The sequence below is a fragment of the Gymnogyps californianus genome, chromosome 5 (assembly GCF_018139145.2).
Source record: "Gymnogyps californianus isolate 813 chromosome 5, ASM1813914v2, whole genome shotgun sequence".
In the NCBI taxonomy this organism is placed as follows: Eukaryota; Metazoa; Chordata; class Aves; order Accipitriformes; family Cathartidae; genus Gymnogyps; species Gymnogyps californianus.
The window spans coordinates 5,488,229-5,513,182 of record NC_059475.1 but is presented as its reverse complement, the minus strand read 5'-3'; the positions used below and the strand labels follow the sequence as shown (position 1 = coordinate 5,513,182).

Below are 24,954 nucleotides of genomic sequence, written 5' to 3'. Positions count from 1 at the left end.
CATCAATTCAAATTCAGGGTCTGCATGCGGAGCTTCTGCATATCAATGCTGTATCCCAAACGAAGGTACCTCCTTGTTTTCCTCCATCTTGCTTTTAAATAGCATTATTCATCCACAATACATTTTGCTGACATCTTTTCAAGTGTAGTATATTAGGACACTTTATCACAGGACCTGAAGAAACTAATGTTTCGTAAGCAGGAATAGTGCATCTAATGCTGAATTTTCAAATCTGTTTTCAGCTTCAATCAGATTGTACGTTTTGCATAGAAATATTGTTTTGCATCTCATCACCTTACCGTTTGAAGCAGTTGTTTGCATTGCTAACAGTAACAAAACCGTGAAATCTAAATTAAGCAGTTTAGTTAACAGTGTATGTGTGAGAAGCAGCAAAGTGCTTGCATTGTGTAAATTCTGGTGTCGCATACATAGTTAGGGTGACTGATACTCTTCTTTGGCTTATACATTAAGCAGCAGAGCTTATTTATACGTGCATTCCTCCAATAAATCCTTTACTTCAAATATATCTGAATAGTCAAGAACATGGTCAGTTCATCATGAATTGCCAACATGCTTGATTTATCAAGCAAACTTACAGAACGAAGCTGAATAACTTACAGTAAGAGAAATGTACATCTGCTTCAACTCCTTGACTGGCAGCCAAACCATGTGATGTCTGTTCGAGGTAGGCACTTCAATGTTAAAACCTTTGCTAATAATGACGGTTCTACTCAAGACATTGATTTAAAACTGTTACAACATTGAGGTTACTAGCCAAGTATTCCAAGACAGGCTAGGTCTGCTAAAACAAAATATGGAAACCTTAAGTTGTGGATGTAGTAAACAGTACATCATTTGGCTGATATGGAATACAAATCTGAATTTTTTTGTGTATACTTGCAAGGAAGTATAACTTTCAAAGTGCAAATATAGTAAAATTTCTAATCTCTCTAGCTAGCGTACTTCAGCATGAGAGAACTCAACAGTCTGGCGCTACTTTATCTAAGCAGTCTAGGTATGAACTGCTCCCTGCGAACAGTTCGCGCAGCACTAGAACAGAAGTGTGCCAAGGCAGGCCGGGTTTGGCTAACACTGTACAGCCACGTGTGCAGGTTCACAGTATCATGATGCTGCAAGCACACTTTGGAAATACGCATTTCCTCATAGTGATCATTTTCACATCTTTTGCCAAATGCAAATAAACAAGGCACTAAGCATGGAAGCGTTGATATGTTTTAAATATACAGCAAAATCATAAAAATGCCTAACTGCTTCAAATTATAAAATGAGGGCACATTCATAAACAGCTGGTAGCTACTTTGCACAAGTAGTTATTACATATTTATAAACCCAATAACTTTGTAGCAAAGCCCCATGACAAAACAGAAAAAAAAAAATCCTTCTTAAAGATTAAAAAGGAAAAAACCAAAACAAAAACACCCCCCCCAGGCTCCTATGTATAAGGACAATGACAACGTAAACACAGATTATTTGGCATGCTTAAAATCTTTTGAATACAAATCCACGTAGAAACCATCCAGCTAGATCAATTAGTGTGGCAGTCCAGCTCCCAATCCACTGCACGGTGCAGCCATACTCCGTAGTATGCATCGAGTACAGACACACAGCTTTAGCCCTTTGTTGGCATTCACAGAGACGGGAAGAATCCAAACAAAGGAGCAGCTTTGGCCAAAACTAATGTCAAGCATGATCTTCCAATGGCAGTTTTTGAGACTGAGAAATAAATTAGCTGTACTTCTCCAAGCTGTATACATCTTTTAAAAAAACACTGTAATTAGATGATTCCACAATATTTGCATTTAAAGAGCAAACTCTTTGGCAGATGATATCTTTAAGAAAATAAATTATATGGGTTTTTTTCTTTCATTAGTATGTATTAACTGAATTCTGTGCCTATAAATAATTCCAAGTGGAATTACGCCAATATATCTTTAAAAATCAATTCCTTCGAAAAAGCGTGTAGAAGTTCAAAGCTGCAAACAAATGTTTCATAAGACATAGTGGATACAAAGAAAGCCCCAAACCCTAACCCTCGTATCAGGAGTGTTCTCCTATTTAAATGATCATGTCATAAGAATAGTAATTCTCAGCATTTTCCACAGCAGGAGTCCTCTACGATATCCTTTTCATTCAGCTGGGATACAGCCTGGAACTTTGCATTTAGCCACAGGGGGAGGGCTTGGTGGTAATGACCTTATCATATCCTGTGAGCCCTTGGAGGGTAACATTCCCTATACTGGAATCCAAATTCTAGGATTACGAGATTACACTTATTATTCAAAGTGATGGGTAAATAGAAAACAGTGCTGAAGTCATACAGTTAAGTAGATTTACTAAACCTAGAATGCTCAGTAAGACTTCTAAAGAAAAGTCTAAAATCTTTGGACTGAAAGCAAAGGGTTGAAACTGTCCTATAGCTTTCAAGATGATGCATACTGAGCAAATCACAGATAAAAAAAAGCTAAGATGAGCTAAATCCCAAACAGTTGTTTTTTCAACTACATTGCTCTGGATAACTCCATTCTCCCTTCTGTGGCGATGAACTCCTTTTCCGTGGCTCGTTTATCACCTTGACACAGTCTCTCCTTCAGTTTTTCAAGTTCATACTCATGTAGGATTTTCTGTGTTAAATACTTTTCACGTTTTATTTTGGCTTTCACATCTGCAGGGACATCAGGAATCATCCATGCTACAAAGAATTTGACGATGAATACAACATGCTGGGGGGAAAAAAAAAAGAAGCCAGGAGAAATGTAACAACTCATTACCAAATGAAACACCTATTGTTTTATCTAACACCAAATAGATCACTTTTTGTTCACAAACAGAATACATTTCATTTGTCTGTCCTGGAACAATACATAACAAACTTATGTGTATCTGAGATGTGCATGAAGATTAAAACACTTCCTTTTATGCAGAAACTTTAATTCCAAACCATTGATGAATTAGCAAACCCAAGAGGAAAGTGTCAGGTTCTGAATCCCTAGCACCACTTTCTAATCTCTCTGTGTGGTTTCTTAGCAAATTCACACGGCCGTGCTGATAACGCTCAGCTATCGAGAACTGATAAGATACAGTAGGAAAAGTGATGAGAAGAGCACTTTAACAGCTCTCTTTTCCCTTCAGAACTTGCAAGACAGTGGCTTAATACTGAAGTGCCAGTTATCCAAATTACTGATTTAGCTACTTTTAGCCAATATACATCACTGCAAAATGCTTTCTGGATTTTGAATACAGTCATCTCACATACAGCTCTCTAATGAAACCAGTAGGAGTGGGAGTGCTAGTCCTAGTGCTTCGTGTCTCTTCCATCTGCATAAAGACCTTCTTTATTCTGCTGTTTCATTTTGATCAAATTTAGCAGTCTCCGCAGCTGTTTTCACTGTTCTTACTCTGAGGTTAACTCCCTGAAGTTAAAAGACCTTGTTATAGTAATCATTTAGGACACGAGTATTTGGTATTACTTAAGGAAGAAATTATTTTATACTCTCAGCAATTCTGTTTTCTGTAACATTAGTAACTACCTAGAGAATCTATAAGGTACCGATTTTGGAAGAAAATTTTGTAGGGAACATACCTCCATAATAATTATAAAGGCCAGTTTTGCAGCAAGAATGTGCCAGAACTGCATAGTGTGTAAATATTTCCTCTCATGATCTGGAGGATATCGATAGTCTCTGTACCTGTTGGATAGAAAGACATGCAAAGGTGAAATGTCATATTCAGTCTGAGACAGACTACAAGCTCAGTGACACTTACAGGCAAATACAGCTGTCACTTAAGGAACCTTTTCATCTTGTTTTAAATGGTCTGTTTCCTTTTGCAGAAAAAGGTTGCCTCTCAATTTGTTTCTATCTTATGTTTGCTTAAACACCCTCACATTCACAGCAACAGAGCAGAGATGAGGACGTGTGAGAAGTGAGATTTTGTACACAGGTTACTTTTTTTTCAGGCAATGATCAAATAATACAGGACAGAGCGATGGAATGTATCACACAGTAATGGACAAGTATTAAATAAATGTGACAGATGTTGACAGATTATGGACTGGACAGATGCAGGGTGTAATGGAAGGGCAGTCTTCAGTACGTGTTCTACGCTTACATGTATAACTAGCATCAAGACTCCTGGGGCTTTAAAGCTAAAACATCATACAAATGTAGCTTCTTCTTAAAGTGCTGGGGTTTTTTTGTTTGGTTCATTTGTTTGGGGATTTTTTTTCATCAAATCAATACTTTTCCTTTACCATGGACTTCTCCAAAGTTCTTTCTCAATTCTTCTAGCACCTCCAATGCTTCTCCTAGTGAGAAAGGACTATTTTTTTAATGAAAGCAGGATGGCCCAGATCCTTGGTGGTACCTAGCACAATAACGATTGACTTTAAACACCATATTTCATTTTCAGCTTTGGAATCTAAACATCCCCTTAATGAAACTTCCTTGTCCACTTAGGACAAGGCATTGCAGCCTAAAAACTTTTGAAAATATAGCTGAAGTTTGCAACCTTAGGGACATAAATCTCCTCCATCACTCAAAAATCAATAGTTTAATTAAGTAAAAAACCAAACCCAACCAACCAAAGTTAGCAATGAGACTCTTAAACTAAAAAAAGGTGATCTTCTTTTGTTACTGGCATGATCTCTTACCATCTCAAGCACTGCCTTGTTAATAGCTTAAATATTACCTCTCACGCTTTAGAATGATGAGAATGACACCATTTAATTTCTAGTGGACTACTTAGATCTGCGTTGACTTTTTATGCTGTATTCTAAACAAAGTGATAAAATATTTATTATTACACTAACACCAACCTGCATATGACAAAGTTTTCTGGATTCTGTTTAGGCTTGTTTCTGTCAGGAAAATCTGAGATTTGAAACACTGACAAACTATTGTTTATGTATCCAGACATAGGCGAGTCTTCATTTTCAGAATAAGCATAGTAGTAAACTAAACGAGGAATCATATCTGATGTGAATGCAACAATAAAAGCCTGAAAAGAAATTGGAAAAAGAAATTAAGTAAGTGGCACACAAAACTTGTGAGCAGATTCATAAAGGGGTTTTGGTACTGCGACTCTGCGGCATAACCCAGGATCTTTTAAGCAAGGGTGAGGAGCATGAGGGCACCTTACCTTGGTAAAGATGCTGACTGCAGCCTCTGCTGCAAGGACCAGCACTCAGTGAACAAAATACATGAATAGTCCTTACAAGAGGCACCAAATCCCAAATATCCCCTCACACCAAACTGTCTTCTATCTGTGATAACAGCACTCCTTAGTGAAAGAGGAGATGTGGGTTTGAATTCTTGTGAGAAAGGATGAACTCGAATCCAGTGTGTGATCACTTCATGAAAGAAGAGGAGCCATCTTCTCCAGCTGTGTTTAAAAAGGAAACGATGGCTACCAGCACATTTTGCCTGGAAACTTGAGATACTTAAGATGCTCAGGTACCTTGCTAATTAGGCAATACCTGCAAGTGGGTTTGTTGCCTAAGACACTTGCAGATCTGATACTGTTTAATATTCTACATTAAAAAGAGGCAACTCTTTTGCTTAGCAGTCTGCTTTACATTATACTTAAGATTAAATACTAGCATAGCATTTAGTTTCCAGTTTATAAAAAGTACTCTGAGCCACTGCCCCCACAGGGACATCCAGAAGCAGGTGAACGAGCAGAATTCCCACAGAATAGGCCTCATAGCGACAAGACAGGAATGTCATCCAGTCAACAGAATTAATCCACCTCTCCTGTCCCCTACGGTCCCCTCTGGGCAATCAGTGTGCTTCATCAGACTAAGCTTCAGGCTGGCTTATGCCATTCCAAAACACTGGAAAACAGAGACAAGTGAATGAAAGATTATGGTTCAGTGAAATGTGGATTTGGAGCTGCATGTTGTCAACATACGGACAAGCCGAACCACCCAAATGGCTTGACCGTATCTCCAAAGGGTAGCACGTGATAAAGTGAATACTATTGATGAAAGAGAAAAAGCATCAGCTGATTTTTACATCTGCAAATTCTGAGCACATGGAAGAATTAAAGTTGACGTAGCACAGTAAACATACTTACGTTAGTGACAACAGACAAGATGGCCATTCCATTCAGGATTTCTTGCCAAACTCCTATGCTATGTGCTTTTGCAGCCACAGGTCTCCTGTACTGAGTGGTTAATTTCCAGGAGTCTACTCGAATCTCCAGGATATTATTCATCAGAGCAAGCAGGGGAGCCAGGGGAAAGGATGCCACGAAGAGAGTAATGAATCCAAACTGAATGACTGCAAGGGAGAAAAGAAAAGTGCCAAAATCTGCCCCTACGAAAGTACCCTCAGGGTGACAATGAAACACCCAAGTTGCCACTGACAAACAAATGGCAAACTTCTGCCAGGCTGCACAACAAGTCACCTCCAGCCCTGGCCTGAGCTAAGTGACAACCTGCCCCAGCCCCAAGACTTCTCTAGTCTCTTAGGGCTGCCATTCAGCAGCACCCAAGGGAACGGGGCATTCGGGTCCTGTCAAATGATGCTGCCAGCAGTGCTGGACACTAATTCTTTCATGGTGCTGCAGTTCTCTCGTAAATGGAACGTAACTGTAGGGGAATGGGAATGTACTCATACATCACATTACTGAATTACGAGAGAGGAACAAAAACAGGCTAGCTTTCCTCTCCTGCAGTTTGTACAGAGCAAGCCCATTCTCCTTTTACTTATCAGCTACACTCCTAAATGAAAAAGAGGAAATACTTTTACTTTTATCACAACCTTACCTCCACCTATTGTTATTGGTTTAGCCAAAATATTAATACCAATTCTGTATGTAGTAGTTCCATTGGGGAGTCTTAACCTTAGTTTAAGAATTGCAAATAAAATACACAAAGGATCCCTTTAGTCATTACCAAAATGAAATGTCTCTTGGTACAGAATGTGACAGTCCTCAGTGCAGAGCCAATACTGCCACTATATTTTAAAGACAGGAAATAGAACATCTTGTCTGGTTTAGGCAATGGATAAAAATAAATTGCCATACACCAGTCATCAGCTCTTCCACGATTTCAGTAATGAGTTCTTCATCTTAGACAAACAACAACATTCCTACTAGCTTAGCAGCCCCAGGACAATGCTGGAGTGTACTGGTTCGGTTCTGATTCAGGAAGAGGAAGGACATCTATTAACAGGCATGGCTGACAATACTGATGGTTCTTAGCGTATGAATTTCACAAGATCACAGCCCTGTATGAAATACCATGAAGTGTATGAAGTGACAATAATACAGTTGCAAAGCTGTAGGCAATAATTATTTCTGTACAAACAAAACAATACAAGGGACCACTTTTCAACAAATTTTGTCCTAATGGACAAATACTGGTATTTTTTAGTGTCTTTTAGATTTAGTTTGGCTTCAATTTCTAGTTTTAGTTTCTCAGGTTTTGTAAAGTAATTTCATATGCTGACCTGTTCATGTTACCTTTGAAAAATCCTATCCTGTTACCCGTGCTCCCTCTGCTGGTCTACTGGACTGTATCGAAGCACTAGTCAGTGCAAACCTAAACCTAAACGGATTCTCTGTGATCCAGTTCGTAGATCTCATATCTGCAGTACCCATCCTTACAGGATATTTGGCACTCATCCCATACTTACAATCTCCACTGACATCAGCTGAGAACATGCTTGCGAACAAGAACAGAACAGACACCGAGACAGCTGGCTGCACCGAGAATAATGTTCCCCATTCAAATGAGGGAAACAAACAGTCTTTGCAGCATTTCTGTGTAATTCCCTGCAGTCTAAGATGCAAAGGCAGCTTTTTTTTTTTTTTTAAATCAGGCTGACCTATTTAATGATTTCCAGCAGTTAACCGTCTACTGTTTACCAGATGAAAGTGGTGGCATCAACCCATAACAATTAATTGAGAAGCTATTTTTTTGGAAGTGACAGTACAAGGTGTCTTGTCCTCAATTCCAAATGTGTATTTTTAAACTTACCCATTTCTAGATATTCATAGAATAAGCCTAAGGCTCCAAATGTCTGCAGATCATGGTCTTGCTCCCAGCGACTGTATAAATTTTCTGGATTACTTCTGGCCTTCCGGCGTCCCCACCAGTTACAAATCCAGCTGTATATGCAGAAAAAAGTTAACAATGAGAGAAGCAGATAAAGTATCCCTTTTCTAAGCAAGCTCCTTGTTGCAAGATGCTTTTACAAGCATGGCTTTCACAAAAAGAGGCCAAAAGCCTCTATAAAATGAGTCTACTTGTCAGATGTGCTTAATTTACAGAATTTTTCTTAGCTTCTTCATATGGCAATACTTGTTATCACTCCTTCCAAGAATTGCCTCTGTCTATAACATGGGCATCTCAGCGTAAGAGATAACTTACGGTACAATGGCCTCTTGGATATTTCCCCAGATCTGTTTGCCAGCCATGACTATGGTGAGCTGTGTCGTCAATTCTATCAAACAGCCCGCAGGATCACACTGGCAGAGACAAACTGGGGGTTAATGGACATGAACAATGGACGTTACCCAGATAAACTACATTCTACTACTGTATAAATGAAAGAAAGAAGAGAAGAAGAGTTCTTAAAACTTGTTAGGACAACACTTAATTTTCACCTGGACTGCCAGCTAAGATACCCTCTCAGGAAGGCTGTTACAGAAGGGCTTTCAATGCTCATTGTGCTTGATAAAACACACACCAAAACATAATGACCATTTGAAGACAGAGTAATCCAGAGATGCTTCACGCTGACCACCGTGCAGATACACAAAGACAGGGCAGCAGGATCTGCGTGCAGCAGCCACCCCACAGCCCCAGCAAGGTGAATCCACGGTGCTCAGTCAGCTCCCAATACCAGACCAGCCCTGACCTGCCAAGCACTCGCATTTTCTATTCATATCCTTATACCAGAGATATTTAAATACCTGCCAGTATCTGGTCTCTGCTGTTTGCTGAGAACACTAGTTTTAAAGTTTCAACTCTTTATTGAGGTCTTCTTAAGAATTTAGCAGCCAGACCAGTATTAGGAGACACTCTATCAGTAAGTGCACTGCATTACTTCATCGTGTTTTGCACGAAGTTTTTCCTCCACTATTGACTCCCAGGCAACACTTCACATTAAATACTGCATTTAATCTCTGTACAAACAGCATAATTAGCAATGACATGCAGAAAAAAGCAAAAGCTTACAGAGGTACCTTTTACCAAATGGTTTCTCTGAAAACGTAGTGCCTCAAAAAGCTCATGAAGACACCCAAAAGCCAGAGACCATTTCCATTTATACTAGCTTTCTTCAACCTAGAGGATCACTTTTAAGACCTATGGCAAGATCCACTGGTATTTCAGGAGAACTGGGGCTAAGAAAAGCTTTTCGTTTTTTCACCCTTGTGACCGACAGCCACAGATTTTCACTGCTGGTGTTTCCCTGACTAGCAACAGCAGGAAGAGTCCTTGGAAGCCTCTCCATCAGCCTCAGGATGGCCAGGTGAGGTCCAGCTCATTCCAGACCAAACCTGCAGCTGGCAATTTATGACTGCGCAGGTTGGAGGGCACAAAGAGTTTAATTAGTTTATTATTGTTCAATCCACCTTAATCAAGAAAGTCCTACCTCTTCATTTCGCCAGCGATTAAACATGTATGTATAGGCACCTGGGTAACCAACAAACTTCCCTTTGAAGAAGGCCACGTAGAAGCAGGATGAATAGTAGTTGACAAACTGGAACAAAAACATTTTCATAGTGAGCCTGTTCTCATACTCCATATGAGTTCTGGGAATCTCTGTGAAACCAGAAAACAGTAATTTTATTTTCCTTTATTCCCTTTAATACAGATTCATACATACTCATCATGCACAATGCCCTTACATGACAAAGGAAAAAGAAAAAAAAAGAAAACCACCTACAAACATTTCAGCAGATGGAGTTCCTGCTCTCAGACACCCTACCCTTAATTTACAATGCAATGTTCTGAGTAGGCAGGCAAGTAAAATTCTTTCTTGAAACTTTTATAAGCTTCAACTTCCCCTTCTTTGTACTGTCCACTAGCACTTGTCCATCCCCAAATCTTACACTATTTTAGGAGATCCAAGACGAATCTCAAACAGTAACTAGCAGAGTCTCCTGCAATGCACATGATAAAGAATTTTTTTTTTCTTTGTGGTAGAGAAGTATGTTACAGTATTGGTTTTTTCAATATGCTGTACGTGTGTAACGTTGAAATCAGCAGAAACGGGATGGGCCCTGTGCCTCTGAAAGATGAGACTCATAATGGGGAGAAGAATAGGGAAGGATACAGGCATCTCGGTGGTACCGAACATCACCAAGCCTTTGCTTAAGATTTTGCTGCCTTCATAATCACATTCTCCATCACGTTTACATTTTTAAAGGTAGGAGGAAGCCCTAAGCACATTATTGGTAAAATGTCCTGTTAAATGGCAACATATAACCAATGCAAGCTGGGAAAAAGGGGAAGAAAGTATCCCACAAGCATTCAAGTCCCTCTGAACCGGTCAGGACCTGGCAGACGTGTTGAACTCACCTGCCCTATGGTAAAGTTATTTTATATATCCGAGTAAACTAACATTTCCAAGCTTGGCCTAAGTTTGCATGACAGAAGAACACAAGGTATTTACTGGGAACCTGACATCAGAGCGTACTATAGAGGAGGCAGTACTCAGGTGAGGTAGTCTGCCTAGGTTGCAGCTCATTAAAATATTTTTATTGTCATTGAGCTGTTCAAGTGTTTGTGTCAGACACACAATGTTCAGAGCACCAGAGGTAGGTTATTCCTGCATGTCTGAAAGCAAAATCTGGCCTAACCTTTTTAAGGAATTCAAGAGCGAAGAGAGTTTGAACGGACACTCCTGACAGCCGCAGCCAACATTGCACAGCCCGGACCCAACCGTGCCTCCAAGCCTGGGCTAAGCAGAGCTGCCACGGCCGCCAGAGGAGGGCACCAGCCCCACAAAAGTAAACATTTTTTTTCCCTCTGTAACTGATAACCACAGGTAGTGCTGACACTTAAGAAATTAATCCTCCGCACTTGCAAGCAGCAAAATAACATTGCTGAGCCTTCATGCTTATAATTCATGCCCTTCAAGAAAGGAAGATTAAAAAAATGATGATTTTCTGTTTGTTTTTATTTTTGCTACGGGCAATTTTACTTATTACTTGTTCTGTCTGTCTTTGGTCTAATTTGGCCAAGTGAGATAAGCAATACAGATCTCTGAGACAAGAGACGGTCCACAATAAATCAAAATAAACCCAATGCAACATCCCATTAAGTTTCTGCAAGAAACACCTTTCAATTCTTGATTCCACTTATAAGACCTCATTAAAAAAAGATCACCCAGCTGTTTTTATGGTAGCTGTACAAACTACAAATACCTAATACTTTCAGCTTTCCCCCCCAGCTGAATATTTTGCAATTATTTCTTTCTATAAAGCACCTGCAGGGACTTGTACATCTAAATTGTTAAGGGCAAACAAAGAAAAATACCTAAGAAGGGCTCTAGGGAAGGATATTTCCAGCAAGCAAGCAACAGTCAAACATAAAATCTGCTACAAAAGTAATAGATCTTTCTGGGCCTGCTTGCCTGCCAGCTCCTCCAGCTCTGGAGTGAGCCTACTGCAGGTAATGCTACCAATGGCTACAGCCACAATGACACATCTTGGGCCCAACTTCTCAACCTGCTCAATCTCTGCCTTCAATCTGTATTAACTCCAAATCTATACATCCATAGCTAAGGGAAATAGTGCCAAGAGAAAACCCTGGAAAATATACTGTCCTATCCCATCCCCCGGCCTCCTACCTTTTCCCCCAAAGTAAGAGACATGATTATTTAGTCTTTTTTCTTGTAAAGACGGCTGTGAAAGCTGTGATCTCTTTTTAAAAACATATCTTCAGGATTTGTGACTGAAATACTGCTAAATCAAGACAGTTTGATCTTGCTTTGGTGACTCTAATATAACACACGATAATTTCAAACTATGTTCCCAATTATGACTGTCTCTGTAGAATAAGCAAACATTATACTAAGAGAAACCACCTTATGATAACTATTCAAATGCAGGGAAAACGTTGAGTATGGCCATGGATACAACTGAGTCATTGCTGCAAGCTACAGACTAACGTCCTAGTGCTCCCACTGTGCCCAAGTTGAGAACAACTACATAGAGCACCTCTAGATGGGTTCTACCTTTAGTGATTCCTTGAAAGTTTTCTCTTCAAGTACACTGCTTACCCATATCAGTAATCCAGATGGCTATTCTCTCATATAAGAAATTCAGTATCATGATGATGACAAAATTCAGGCACGAGGCTGTGACTGAAGTTGCCAGCTGAGGGGTCAGTAATCCACTGATGGGCTGTAAAGTTTGAGTGTTCTCCATCAGGCTGGCAAAGGCAGCATACACCGCAAGACGATACACGATCACAGCTATCATGCTAGCTATAATCAGAGACACCTAAGGAAAGGACAGAGATTTGAAATACCCTTACAGCTCAGTATAGCTATATGCATGCAACTTTTGAAGTAAGATGTAAATCATCATGCTTTATAGTTTTTAAATTTTATTCTTTATGGATATGAGTTCAGCAGCACTGAAATGCAAAGTACACAGGCAAAATAATTTGTTGTATTACATACATTAAACCCGACAAAATTATTTGTTAACACAAGAAAACCAGACAATCTAATACCAATATTAAAAAAAAAAATAGCGCAGAAGGATAGAAAGTCATAGAAACGGAGATGGAAGGAACAAGTTAGATTATATTGTCCACCCTGAAATTCACTCTGCAGATATTTCTACAGAGGAATATGTAGATATTTCATGGTAGTGAATAATACTTCTTTTCGCCTTTACTACAAATTTTTTCAGTATGGTCTGATAACAGCACATAAGCCAGAGAAGAAATTATCCCTATGCTAAAATATCCAATCAAATTACAAATTAGTGACAGATTTCCAAGGTCTTTTTTTTTTTTTTTTAAATCTGAAATGAAATGCATTTTGCATGACAACAGGAAATCTGCAGGACAATAATAAAAGCATGTGTTAATATCATGATTAAAACCAGTTTGTGTTAATGTCATGATTAGTGACAATCAGCAACTCTGACACATGTTAAAATGATGATTCAAAAAGATGCTCACCCAGAACAACACTGTAGTTCCTGAGATGCAGAACCGCACAGCCTGGCTAGTTATAGGCAAATAAGGCTCCATCTCCTGAAACAGTCAAGCAAGCACAGCACGGTTCACAGATCCATAATCTTATTCTAACATCAAGCAGCACACAGAGCTCTCGCCAGCTGTGTGAAAGTGCCCACATCCGAGGAAAACCATTCAGAACCCCCCTCTCCACAAGGGCAGATAGGATATGATTTTGAATGTAGTGGGGGGGGGGGAAAGATCAGGACAGAAGCGGCCATAACAATGCTAGAAGTAAAGACAGTACTTGGAAAGAATGGTTAAACCTTTGCAAAAATCCATCAGCAGCTGAAGGAAAAAGACCACCTCCTTCATGAGATGAACAGGACAGAACTATGACTGTAATGCTAGGTCAGCTGTTATACAGCTCTGAGTCCAAAACTGGACTGAATTTTAAGAAATTCTTCATGTCGAGGTTTCTTAAAATGGTCATTTACTTGGATGTACCATGTTTTTCCACACAGCCAGAGAGCATTTTCCTCCACTCCTTCAATTTTTTTTTTTTAATTGAAGAAATGGCTACATTCATTAGTTGCCAATCTCTGCTGCAGCATCAGGCAGCGAGGTCTTACCCAAGTGAGTATCCCCATATAGCACATGAACAATTTTCCATGTTCGTGTAAAGTTCTCTTTTTCGCAACCAATTCTAATTCCTAAAATACCAGATCACATGTGTTAAGAAAGGATCATTTAAGAACTAATGCCAGTGGAAGAAGATTTAGTAAGAAATAATCTGAATTTGATAAATGTTTGGGACAAGGCATTGTAGTATGCTTACGCTCCTCTTGGACAGAGGCGCATCGATTACTACAGGTGAACGCAGTATTAAGTATATTATCAATAAGTATATTGAACCAGAAAATGCTTGTTTTGACAACAGTAGATAGTGAACCCGTAGAATATTGTTGAAAGGAGTTTATTTTCTGTTGCACAAAAGCCCAGAATGTGCCGAACGCACTGGCGTAATGTGGTGTAAGGATGCTGAATACAATGGCTGCAACTGAGCTGCACATTTCTCCCTGACACAACCAAGCAGTAGCAGTTGTTTTACAAGCGTTGCTTCTTGATGGCGATATTCTTCAGTCAATCAGCATGCTCATACCAATGTGACTGTGTTTGAAGTGTAATGTGCTCTTCTCTCAGGAGAGATATACTGCCTGTATCTGCCTAAGTACGCTTACTAAACGCAATTACCAATACTGTAGTCTCAAGTCACAACAAGTTTTTTGATGATGCTAACAGTTAAGGGCTATATTAACAAAACTATAAAAAACAGCTGAAGATAAGATACAAGCATAGATATTAGGTGACTTTACATAGGCTCATAACATTTTATACCTATTTTGTATTAATAAATAATACATATATTCTCTACTAAGAACAAATGTTTCGCATATTCTAGGCTATTCAACAAGTTTTCTACTTTAGAACAAAATGTAGGTAATAATGTGCAATGACAGAGCCTAAGTTTGAATGGAATGCTTCATTATTTATGTAAATTAAGATTCTACTGTAATCGGCAAACCCAGATTTTAGCTATGATCCAGCTAGATAGTTAGCACCATGAGCAAATGAGGTGTTAATTAAAGCCTCAAGATGGGCAATTTCTGTTTCAGTGCACCTAGAACTTTGAATCATAGCCAGGAATAATGAGGAAATAATTTTCTGAGCGAAGCAAAGCCCGCTTTGGGACACCAGAAAGTCAGTGGCCTGTATCCATATTACCTTATGAGTCTGCAGAATTAACTTATTTGAAAGCACTGTCCTTTCACGTGTTCAGTATGGCACATTATCTAATGAAAGGAAATTACACTACAGCGTGGCTAACCTGTATGGTTTGCTATAACTGGGTATTGATAAGGATCACTGCTAAACCCTGCTGCACAAAAGCTTCGGCAAATCCACCAAGGTAATAAATTGATGTGTCATAAAATAAAGGATTGCACCATCATTGAATTTTTATGGTAACTGTTAATGCATACTTAGAAAGCACAGAGCAGTGCAGTACCTCACTACGAGAGAAGAAAAATATATTATGGTCCAATTTCTATTTCCCAAATAAAGTCCAAATAAACCATCCTACCTAAGAGAACTGCATGAATTTAGAGAAAGAACAATCTTCTCCCTCAGGGCAGTTATACAAATGTACCTTACCCATGCCATCTTTGGCTGTGATCTGCTGCAGCCGATTCACCTCGCCAGACTACGGGGTTTGGTCCATGCTGTACGTAACCACTGCCTACGAGTCAGCCCACTACTTCCCTGTCCTCACACAATTACCCTCAGAGCACACAAGGGCTGGGAACCGCCTGTGAGAACTAGCTGAACTAGCTAATCAAAAATTGATTTACCTGAAACTGTTTTCCTAAGCATGCAGAAATCAATACCTCAGCAGAGCTACACTCAAAATCACAGCACACGGTTATCAAAGATCTCTGCGTAACTTGTACAGTGCACAAGTTACATGTATAAGAAGAACAGCATTAATGCTGCATGTGCAGAAGGGGAAGGAGAGGCAGAAAAACTGTCTCTTATAAGAAATAAGATTAGTGTATATATTTCCTAATAATTAAGGAGACAAGCGCTAAAAGACAGGGCTGCTGTTTATGTAACAATGATTCTTCCCGTGTTCTGGCTAAGCTTCTACTTCTTTTCTGAAGACTGTGTTATCTAAGTATACTTATGACTAGTGAAAATAAGTTATTTATATGCAATTCTAGGAAGAGGAAGGATGATTTAAAAATACATCAAATTGAGGTGGTAGATGTATTGGAATGCAACCATGTGATCCCTAAATTCGTCAAATAACTCCTACCTAAATTAAATTTAAATGAAGACAATTAATGTCTAGCAAGTATTTATACAGAGTATTTAACAGAGTTAAATAGTGTGGTTAATTGTATTTCCATTAGATTTCAGACAAAGGGCTTCAGCAACCTTCATCTCTCTAGCGTTCCCCAAACAAAGTGGTTGTACATCAGAAGCAAAACCACAGCTAGTCGTGCTTTTAAAGGCGTGAAGATTTCAGAGACTGCTACCTTGAAACGTGAAGGACACTGTAAAGATGGTGTTAGCCAAGTGAAAGCTAGAAACTTTGCCTTTGTATTCCCGATTTAATATATCAGTTTCCAGTGGAAATTAAAATCAATAGAGGAAAATTAATGAAAGTTATGCACACACTCCAGAGGCAAAAACCCCATGTTCTCATTTATTCTGTGTCAAAAGCCTAGATAACAAAACAGGAAGAGAGCCATGGTCCAAGAGACAGGGCATGCCTGTCATGTGCAAGAGGCCGTCGTGCTGACAGCCTTCAGTTACTGTTACCTTCAGACTGGAAAGCAGGACGACCACGCTGCAATGGCCCTGCGCCAGGGTAAACAGACCCCTGGATTTATTGATGCTAACACAGCTATGCTGCTTTTGGTAGTTAAAGTGTTTATCTCTGATACTAGTCAGTCAAAGAGCACAAACCTCAGCACTCATCAACTAGATGCCTTCAGCGAGAAAACGATGCATTACCAAATTCTGCTTTGATACTCGATGCAATCTATTGTGTTCAGTAAGGGTGCGGTTGGCATCACGTTCTACATATTTCAGCCAAACTCACTGCTGTCATAAACACTGCTCTGTGGAGACGTACTAGCTGAGGGCCTGCCCTGCTCCAATATAAACGCAGCATTGCTTATGTGTGTCACACAAATCTTTAGCTAGCCATGAGATACAGACTTGTTCCTGAGCCAGAACTCACACATTATCAAACTTTCACACACAACTGAATTTGCATGCATGTCAACCCAGCACGCTCATTACCTGAGTTACAGGATTCTTCTTCTTTTGGGTACATTTTGCCTCGTACTCAGGCCTCAGCTGGAGTTGTTGCTGTTCCTCTTCAAAATCAACCAAATCCCACTCATATTTCAGTCTAGCTTGCCGTCTCTTCCAAAACTCCAAGAAAAGTGTAACTGCAATTTGGAAATGTTAAAGTACAGCTAAGGGAGAAGTGAACAAGTTCTTGAACCAAGTTAAACTTATTTCTGCACTGGCATCTATTCTGCCGTCTATTATTTATTCTCACAGTGTGACCCATCTATTTTTATTGACTACCTATTAAATTTCACAGCTAAGACCATAATATGGATTAAGTAATTTATTAGCTAATTGAATTCCAGAAGTGGATGACAAGGAAGACGCCAAGACAGGATACGGGTATTTCCCTGGTTATGACGACCATGTTCAATTAGAGTTTAACTACTTTTCATATGCAAATAGCAACACTGAATTAACAAAGGAACGTGATAATTCAACTAATTGCTTGTGTATAAACCTGTAACACATGAACAACTATTACAAATAAGCAGAACTGTTTTCAAGTAGTATGTTCAAAGATTTATTTTCCTTTTTGATGATTATTTGATATCATGGTCATTTTAAAAATAGTGAATATCTGATGCTTTTCATATGATCAAGAGTGAGGCTGCCTTAAGAAATTTTTAAGACGCTAGAGGGAACTGATTTCATATATAAAATAGGCAACTATAAAAGTTATAATACTATATAACATTTAAAAAGCCCTTTATGAACTACTTCAAACTGTAAACTTTTAGTAATCTGATTGTTCTTATTTGTACTGGAGAGGCTTTACGGTTCACACAAACACAGGAAAGCTTATCTTCTGCAGTTCTAAAAATCTTCTGCTGGTACTTCCTGAATGACTAATCCATGTCACTCAAAGGCTAGTGCTTACAACCAAGAAAAGTTTAGTAAAACAGCCATACAACATCATCTTATTCGAATTTTTTTTGAGAATTCTCTACGAAAGAAGTTAGTGGCTAGATCCTTCGATAACAAATACACAAATAGATTTTCTATTAGCACACAGAAATCTTTGTGTGTTAATGAAATATCTATATTCAAATCGAAGACTTCATTATGATATTTCATACACACAGTATGAAACAGGAGACAAGGTATTTAAGGAAATAAGGAACAATAACTACATTATCTTGCATCTATAAACCTTCACAGAGTTTAAGAAAAGAACACGTATTCAAGACAATACGATCTTAAAGTCTGAACAAGTATCACCTGGTGTGAAACCATGCTTGTAGAGAGAGTCAGGAAGTCCACTTCTGCATCATCAAAACATACTCTAATGTATGAGCTTCACTGGAGTAGAAGCCAACTAATTCTCATCCTGAAAGTGCTGCTAATGAATTGGTAGTGCTGGACCACCATCCAGTGAAAGGACACAAAATCTCTCTACTCCCTCACAGGGACACTGATAATGTGCAGGGCTTAGCAGAGAGGACTCTTACAAGGACTGCATAAGGTTGGACCATTCTGTCGTAGGTTACTAAGGAAAGAAACAAATCTTAGCAGTTACGAGTACGCAATGCTTATGATATCCTAGATATCTGCTGGATTTTGTTTGGGTTTTTTTAAGTCTAATTCCTCTGTAACTTTAAATTATATTTACTCTTTCATCACTTTTGCATCTGAGGCAGGATATTAAAGCGAAGCCATTATTTCCCTTCTTCCCACTTCCAGTGTCCCTCAGCAGTTTGGCCAAGATCTCCTTATTGCTTGACATAAAACTTATCAAATGTACTCACCCCATATGCCCATGAAGATGGCAAAAAAAAGAGTTGCGACGTTGTCAAATAAATGGGAATACTGCAACAGAATACATGGGAACAGGTCAGCACCAGAACGGTTTGCAGTATGAACAAAAATGACAAGTGGCTGGAGAACGAGATACAGACCTCTGAGGACTGACAGGTGGTGTTTAGTCTCCAGTACTCACACTCTCGGTCACAAAGAGGGCACATGATGATCTCTCCTCCAATTGCAGGGTCACAGATTTCTTTGCTGAGGAGAAAAAACATTGTACAGTACCTGTTTTCATAGCTATATGAAATTTATTTAAAAAAAATAAATTAAAAGCTTCATTTGTTCAAAGCTCAACAGAGCTTCACAGAGAAGATGCCAAGTCTTGTCACATTCACTGGTGTTAACCTGTGGTTGATCAGGGCAAGCCAAGAAATGTAGCAGCTGCTACAAGGAGGAGAATTAGCAGTTCACTTGGTATGGGCTTTCTGATTCTATCAGTAATGTATCAGAAGTCTATAAGGAGTTGTACTGCACATGCACTGCTTTCAGGTGAGATATAAACCATGTTATTTCTCATCAGGTTAGTAATGCGTTCAAAACACCTTTTCTAAAAGCAAAGGTATTAATTCAGCTTTGCTATCTACAGTAAAATTTGCTACTTCAATTTAACTACTACAGTGGGCAAAGTTTATAATCCTATGATAGCCTTTCAGTATCCAGAGAAATCTGAACACGTACAGCAGGGTTCCCAGGTGAATTCTGACCCTAGTTAAAATGTAAGTCTCAAAATGACATGATTCAATAGAATGGATGAGACTTTTAACCTGTTATTCACCTTTTATGGTTAAAACTCAAAATTTTCTGGAAGCCTTCTTACAAAAAACAGTGAGCAATGAAATGTCAATCCTCTTCTCCTCTCCCCACCCACCCCCACCCTCCCACCCCCCAATCCCTGAATACAATAAATCCTGGGACCCTTGAAGAAACAAATACAATGCTTATTTAAAAAGAAGCAAACTCTGGCTTCTGAGATACTGGATCCCTCTTTGATAGGAGAACACTGCTGATCTGTCCTGCACTCATGGTTTTGGTAGTTAGTACAAATGATGACCTACACAAAAAGGTCAACGGACTACTCTGCAAGGCAGATTAAAACAGAAAAGCTTAAGGCAACAATAAACACTTGAAGCAAACAATTCTGAGAGATGTCAGTGGTAGTCTTAGGATTTTATGTATTGCAGGTACTCCAATATAAAAAGCTATTTCCAAATGGCAATAAAATATTGCTTTTCACCTACAAGCGAGTCTTACTAATTAATAGTCACAAGTTCTGCATTAGCTGTCCACCACCATTTCAGTCAATAAAGACAGCTGAAGAACAAATTTGTCTGCTCGGACAAGCTTTAAAACCTTGTTACCTGGGTTTTTTGCAAGAAAAAATTTTCATGTTGCTTACCTTTTCCCATTATAAGCCCAGGAGATTTTCAACATTACACTCACCTGCTCATATTTTCATCCATTGTAAACAAGCCATAAAGAAAACAGATTAAGCCAACAACTGCTGCAAGGAATAACATCTCAGTGTAAAATCCTAGCCAGGCAAAATAGATTCCAATCTTCTCACCATAGTACTTCCTGAATACAAAAAATTGCAATTAATAGGAATACAAAGCAAAGTTTAAAACTGCAACAGAGCAAACTGGCCAGAGTCAAAATGAAACACTTGGCAAAATTCTCATTTAACAGAAGAGTAAATGGATTGATGCACACTGGAAAAATGAGAGTTGAAGCTAGCTGTGAGAAGTTACGCAAGCTGAATGAACAAAAATATATGGCCTCTTTTGACTCTTTTTTTCCTCCTAGCAGAAGCTCCAGCTTCAAAAATCACTCTTTCTCCTTCCCCCAGGATAATGTAAACGAAGATTTACTTTTTTGATTTTCCAAGGAGTTATACAAATGAAACTGGGCACAACAGTTCTGATCATATGGTTAGAACGAATGGGCAATTCACAGAAATACAATTGGTTGTGTTATGAACGGGGCAACTGTAACCTGTAAATAAAGTAACATTTTTGTTATATCATATGAGCTGAATCAAAGAGATCTTGGGTAAGGTTAGTTTAAATTTGGGTTTAGTACTGAATTAAGAGTCAAGCTTCAAAACTGATTTTATCAGTGTTTTTTCAAGTCTGTCTTGAAATTTCAAAATTTCAAATCAATCTTTAAAAATTGTGGCAGATATTGGTTATAAAATGCGAGGTATTCTTTGTATGCGTTCCTCTACAGCTGAATTATCTGTAATATACCTGACTCTGGGAGCACTGGCTAGATTGAAAGAGGCTTGATTTGAGATAAAGCATTTTTCCAGTTGCTAGTAAAAACCTGTCGTGTCCTCCAAGGACCTAGTGCCCAATCAAGTATCCGATTCTCATTGGATCTTAAAAGTAGGAAAAATTTCCCAGCAGGATCAAGCTACAAATGAATACATGCTTGTATTACAGTGAAAACCAAGTAAATATAATAGAACACAGGCAGTATTTTACCTGATGAGGTCCAAAGGCTGTTCTTTGTAGAACCGCAAGAAACGGGCCCACTCCATGTACAGCGTGTATCTCTCATTGTCACAGTTTGGATCATTTGCCTTTTTCCAGTACTGGCACTGCGAGCAAATCAGAGTAAAGGCAAAACACCTCATCGACAGACTCAAATACTACATTGAAAGAAACAAACATCAATGATGATGCACCCCTCTTAAGACTGTGCCAATTAAACTAATTTGAAATTCAAACTTAGCACTCTACTTCACCACTTTATTTAAGTAGGACCCTTTTTATACATGTAATGTTTTAAGATAATACACATTTTCCGAAAACATCTATCAATCTTAGACATTAAGTTAGCCTGTACTCTAACCACATCAGGTTACGTTACACCAGTGTTGTGTCGGTACAACATATTCATTTGCACTGGTAGATTACTGCAGTGAATGGGCTGTTCATTTACACTGGTGTAGCATATGCAATTGCAGAAGTTCAAGCTTCCCTAAAGTAGAAAAATCACTATTTTACTGAACTTCATTAAAAATAATGCAAATTTAAATCCTATTCTCTGTACTTCAGTCTCACTGTGAACTGCACAGCCAAAAGGATTTCACTGAGAGATGTAAACTAGGGGATATAAATTAAAGTTGTTTCCTGCCTCCAGCCATAGCTCTATAATGCACTCCGTGCTGCGGCTTCTCAAGTTGTATGGCAAGGACGTGCAAAATGAAATTCTGACACTAATTAACTTCAGTGGTGTTCGCCACTATCATGTGTCTACCTCTCAAATACTAAAACTCTTGGAACTTCATCAGTTTCCTAGAAATTAAACAGCACAAAATAACCGCAGTTTCTGACAGCTCTTGTAATTTTATTTTGCATTGTAGAACTCTGCCTTTAGAAATATTTGGCTATGTCAAATATTCAGTTTGTGATCTTGGTCCTCCTTTTTTTCTGAATGTCTCTCAATCACAAAGAAAAGCATGAAAATTGATTTCTAAATAGAAATCAAGTTTAAACAACATAAAGTTGGCATTTTTTAAATATTTTAAAAGGTTAAATAGCTATTTTTTAGACAATGATTTGTGAGTCTGTCTCATGATTTTTGGAATTTTTTCATACGGTTTCTTAGCATTTAAGGTTGGTTGTAGTTGTACAGAAGAGATTCTTGTGTAACTGCTTTTTATTATCTGTGGGTTTGGTAGTCCCAACAGTATAAAGTACCTCCCAGCCTAGACTAGTCTTCTACAGCCTAGACTCTGATCAGTTAAACTTTCCTCCTGAAAACCTAAAGAACGTCCATTCATCCATTTCTTTTCATTTTCTAAGGGAGGAAAAAATATTTAAAAACATTTAAAAGTATAAATCTATATAAAGTATTTAAAAATATCTTGTGGTAGAATTCACAGATATAAATAAGCAATTTAAGTTCACCAAAGCATTGTGACACATCTGAAAAAACTATTAAAACCAAGGAATTTACGATTTAAGCAACGAATGAAACACAACATTCAGAAGGAAAAAAAAAATTAAAAACCCAAACAAAACATAAAATACGGTAACTCATCTCTCTCTTGTTTTCTCCAAGGGATTTCAGGGCTAAGTCCACATATGCTGTATTAAAAACTGACCTTACAGCAAAACTAAACACCAATATTTACCACCCTTACCACACTTCCAGTATTTGCAGTTGCTCACCAAAGCTGACTAGGAGATGGGCAGGTGACCACCCCACACTGAACTGTAGGGCTCATGCAACTCATCCGACTTCAGTCCCAACATGGTATGATCCCAAGAGTATTTATATAACTACAGGTAGTATGCACTACTGTATAACTACAGTATATGTATGTACACACTCTATACACACACACACTGCTGAATGTATGCATCCACAGTAGCTATTCATTCCTTGTTATAATCTTTCTAATGTACTATCGCATAATCGGTATCATAGACATTATAGGAATATAGTATAGAATAAGTCTCTTAAAAATTATGTGACTGACACATAAGTATATCCTAGAAACTCATCCATAGGAAGAAACATTTCAGCACATAAAAGCCAAATAGTAGGGCTAGCAGATATGTCTTGTGTATTATAAACCAGAATCAATTACTGGGACAAATGGAAGGGTTTGAGTACATTTTCATTTCTGCTGGAAACAGCAAATGTCACAGTAGGTAAAAGAGTAAAAGCACTGGGAAATGCTCAAGGGAGCAGAAAGCTAAAATACTTACATCATGAAGAGGATATGCAGCTGAATAGGTGCCATTATTTAGCAGTCTCTTAATCCCAAATTTTTTCTTCCCTTCTTCTGTTCCGTATGGGCAACGCGTAAGAATATAATTAACCTGAGATTCAAACACAAGAATTTCAGACCTTTCCTGCTTTAAGGCAATTTAACAGAAACCTATAATGGTTGTGCACTGTGTATAAATCTGCAGGAACAACACACATAAAGTGTTTCTTCAGAAGGCCCTACCCCGTATGAGACCGTTGAGGGCACGCTTGCCTTGTAGACATCCAGAAGATCCATTCCAACAAATACTATTCCAGACTTCTAAGGAAGATGCACAGGCACCTAGGCTTCCTCGTATTTACCCACAGATACCACAGTTTATATACTCCTTCCTTGCATGAATGTTCCAACGGGACCGTGTAAATCTACATGTAAATGTAAGCAGGCAAATTCACATACGTACTATTCTGTTTCTCATGGATGGTGAGAAGAAAGTGCTCTCATCATTAATGAGGTACAGCTCTTGCTTCTCCTTGCTGAATGGTGCCGTGAAATAATCCGGTTCAGGGTGCATCACCTTCTCGGGAAGCCTGAGCGGTGCAAGCATACAGTCCAGGGGGTTCTCCACCATTGAGGGAATGTCATTTTCCTTGATGGGAACTTTAATGTTCAGCACTTCTGCATACGTGATCAGAACCTCCCATGGGGCATGGATCTTCACAAAATAAATCTTGCCATCTTCAGATTCCTGCCCCAGGAAAGTTAAATCAGACATCAGACTAAACTGCGTTTTATCGCAAGGTTTATGAGAATAATTGTTATGCAAAATTTATTGCCTTTTACATATTTTTGAAAGCTTTAAAAAAAAAAAAGGGAGGGGGGAATAGTGGGACTTTTTGTATATACATTTTTTTTTTTTAACTGAAAGGCTTATCCGAGCGGTTGGTTGTTCATAAAGATAATCTTTGCACTATTAAAAGCTCACAAAGGCTTTTCAAACTCCATTAATCTGGTACACTGAGGCCTGAAAAGTCTCATTACACTCCGAGTGCATTGGAAATGCAAGGGTTTGCTGTGCAGGGCTGGCCACTTGGCAGCCCAGGCGTCCTGCAGGCCACCGGGCTGGACTGTACAGCTGTCCTCTTCCCTGGAGGGGGCAGCTTCCATACAGCGGAGCAGAGCATACAAGACTCCTTGCAAAAAGGAGTTACCAACCAGAGCTAAGATCTGTTACAGCCTTGCAGCTATGAATAATCTTATCATAGGCCTCACCTGACAGTATATGTTCTAGTGTTCCTCTGCACACACAGGAGAAAATGGCAATCAGAAGGTA

General features: G+C 38.8%; 1 protein-coding gene across 2 annotated transcripts in view; it reads right to left on the bottom strand.

Moving 5' to 3' along the window:
- Nucleotides 1–1,444: 1,444 nt before the first annotated feature.
- Nucleotides 1,445–24,954, bottom strand: part of ANO5 (anoctamin 5) — a 61,083-nt gene continuing 37,573 nt past the window's right edge. For both annotated transcript variants that reach the window (XM_050897031.1, XM_050897032.1), the window contains 16 exons: nt 24,085–24,369; nt 23,620–23,733; nt 21,382–21,497; nt 20,339–20,473; nt 18,991–19,096; nt 18,841–18,901; nt 17,039–17,190; nt 13,172–13,246; nt 12,258–12,480; nt 9,624–9,793; nt 8,396–8,493; nt 8,003–8,133; nt 6,094–6,299; nt 4,835–5,016; nt 3,602–3,707; nt 1,445–2,741 (listed from right to left, as the gene is read on the bottom strand). In XM_050897031.1, the coding sequence (XP_050752988.1) occupies nt 2,520–2,741; nt 3,602–3,707; nt 4,835–5,016; nt 6,094–6,299; nt 8,003–8,133; nt 8,396–8,493; nt 9,624–9,793; nt 12,258–12,480; nt 13,172–13,246; nt 17,039–17,190; nt 18,841–18,901; nt 18,991–19,096; nt 20,339–20,473; nt 21,382–21,497; nt 23,620–23,733; nt 24,085–24,369 (2,382 nt within the window). In that variant the 3' untranslated portion in view covers nt 1,445–2,519. The remainder of the gene's footprint in view (nt 2,742–3,601; nt 3,708–4,834; nt 5,017–6,093; nt 6,300–8,002; nt 8,134–8,395; nt 8,494–9,623; nt 9,794–12,257; nt 12,481–13,171; nt 13,247–17,038; nt 17,191–18,840; nt 18,902–18,990; nt 19,097–20,338; nt 20,474–21,381; nt 21,498–23,619; nt 23,734–24,084; nt 24,370–24,954) is intronic.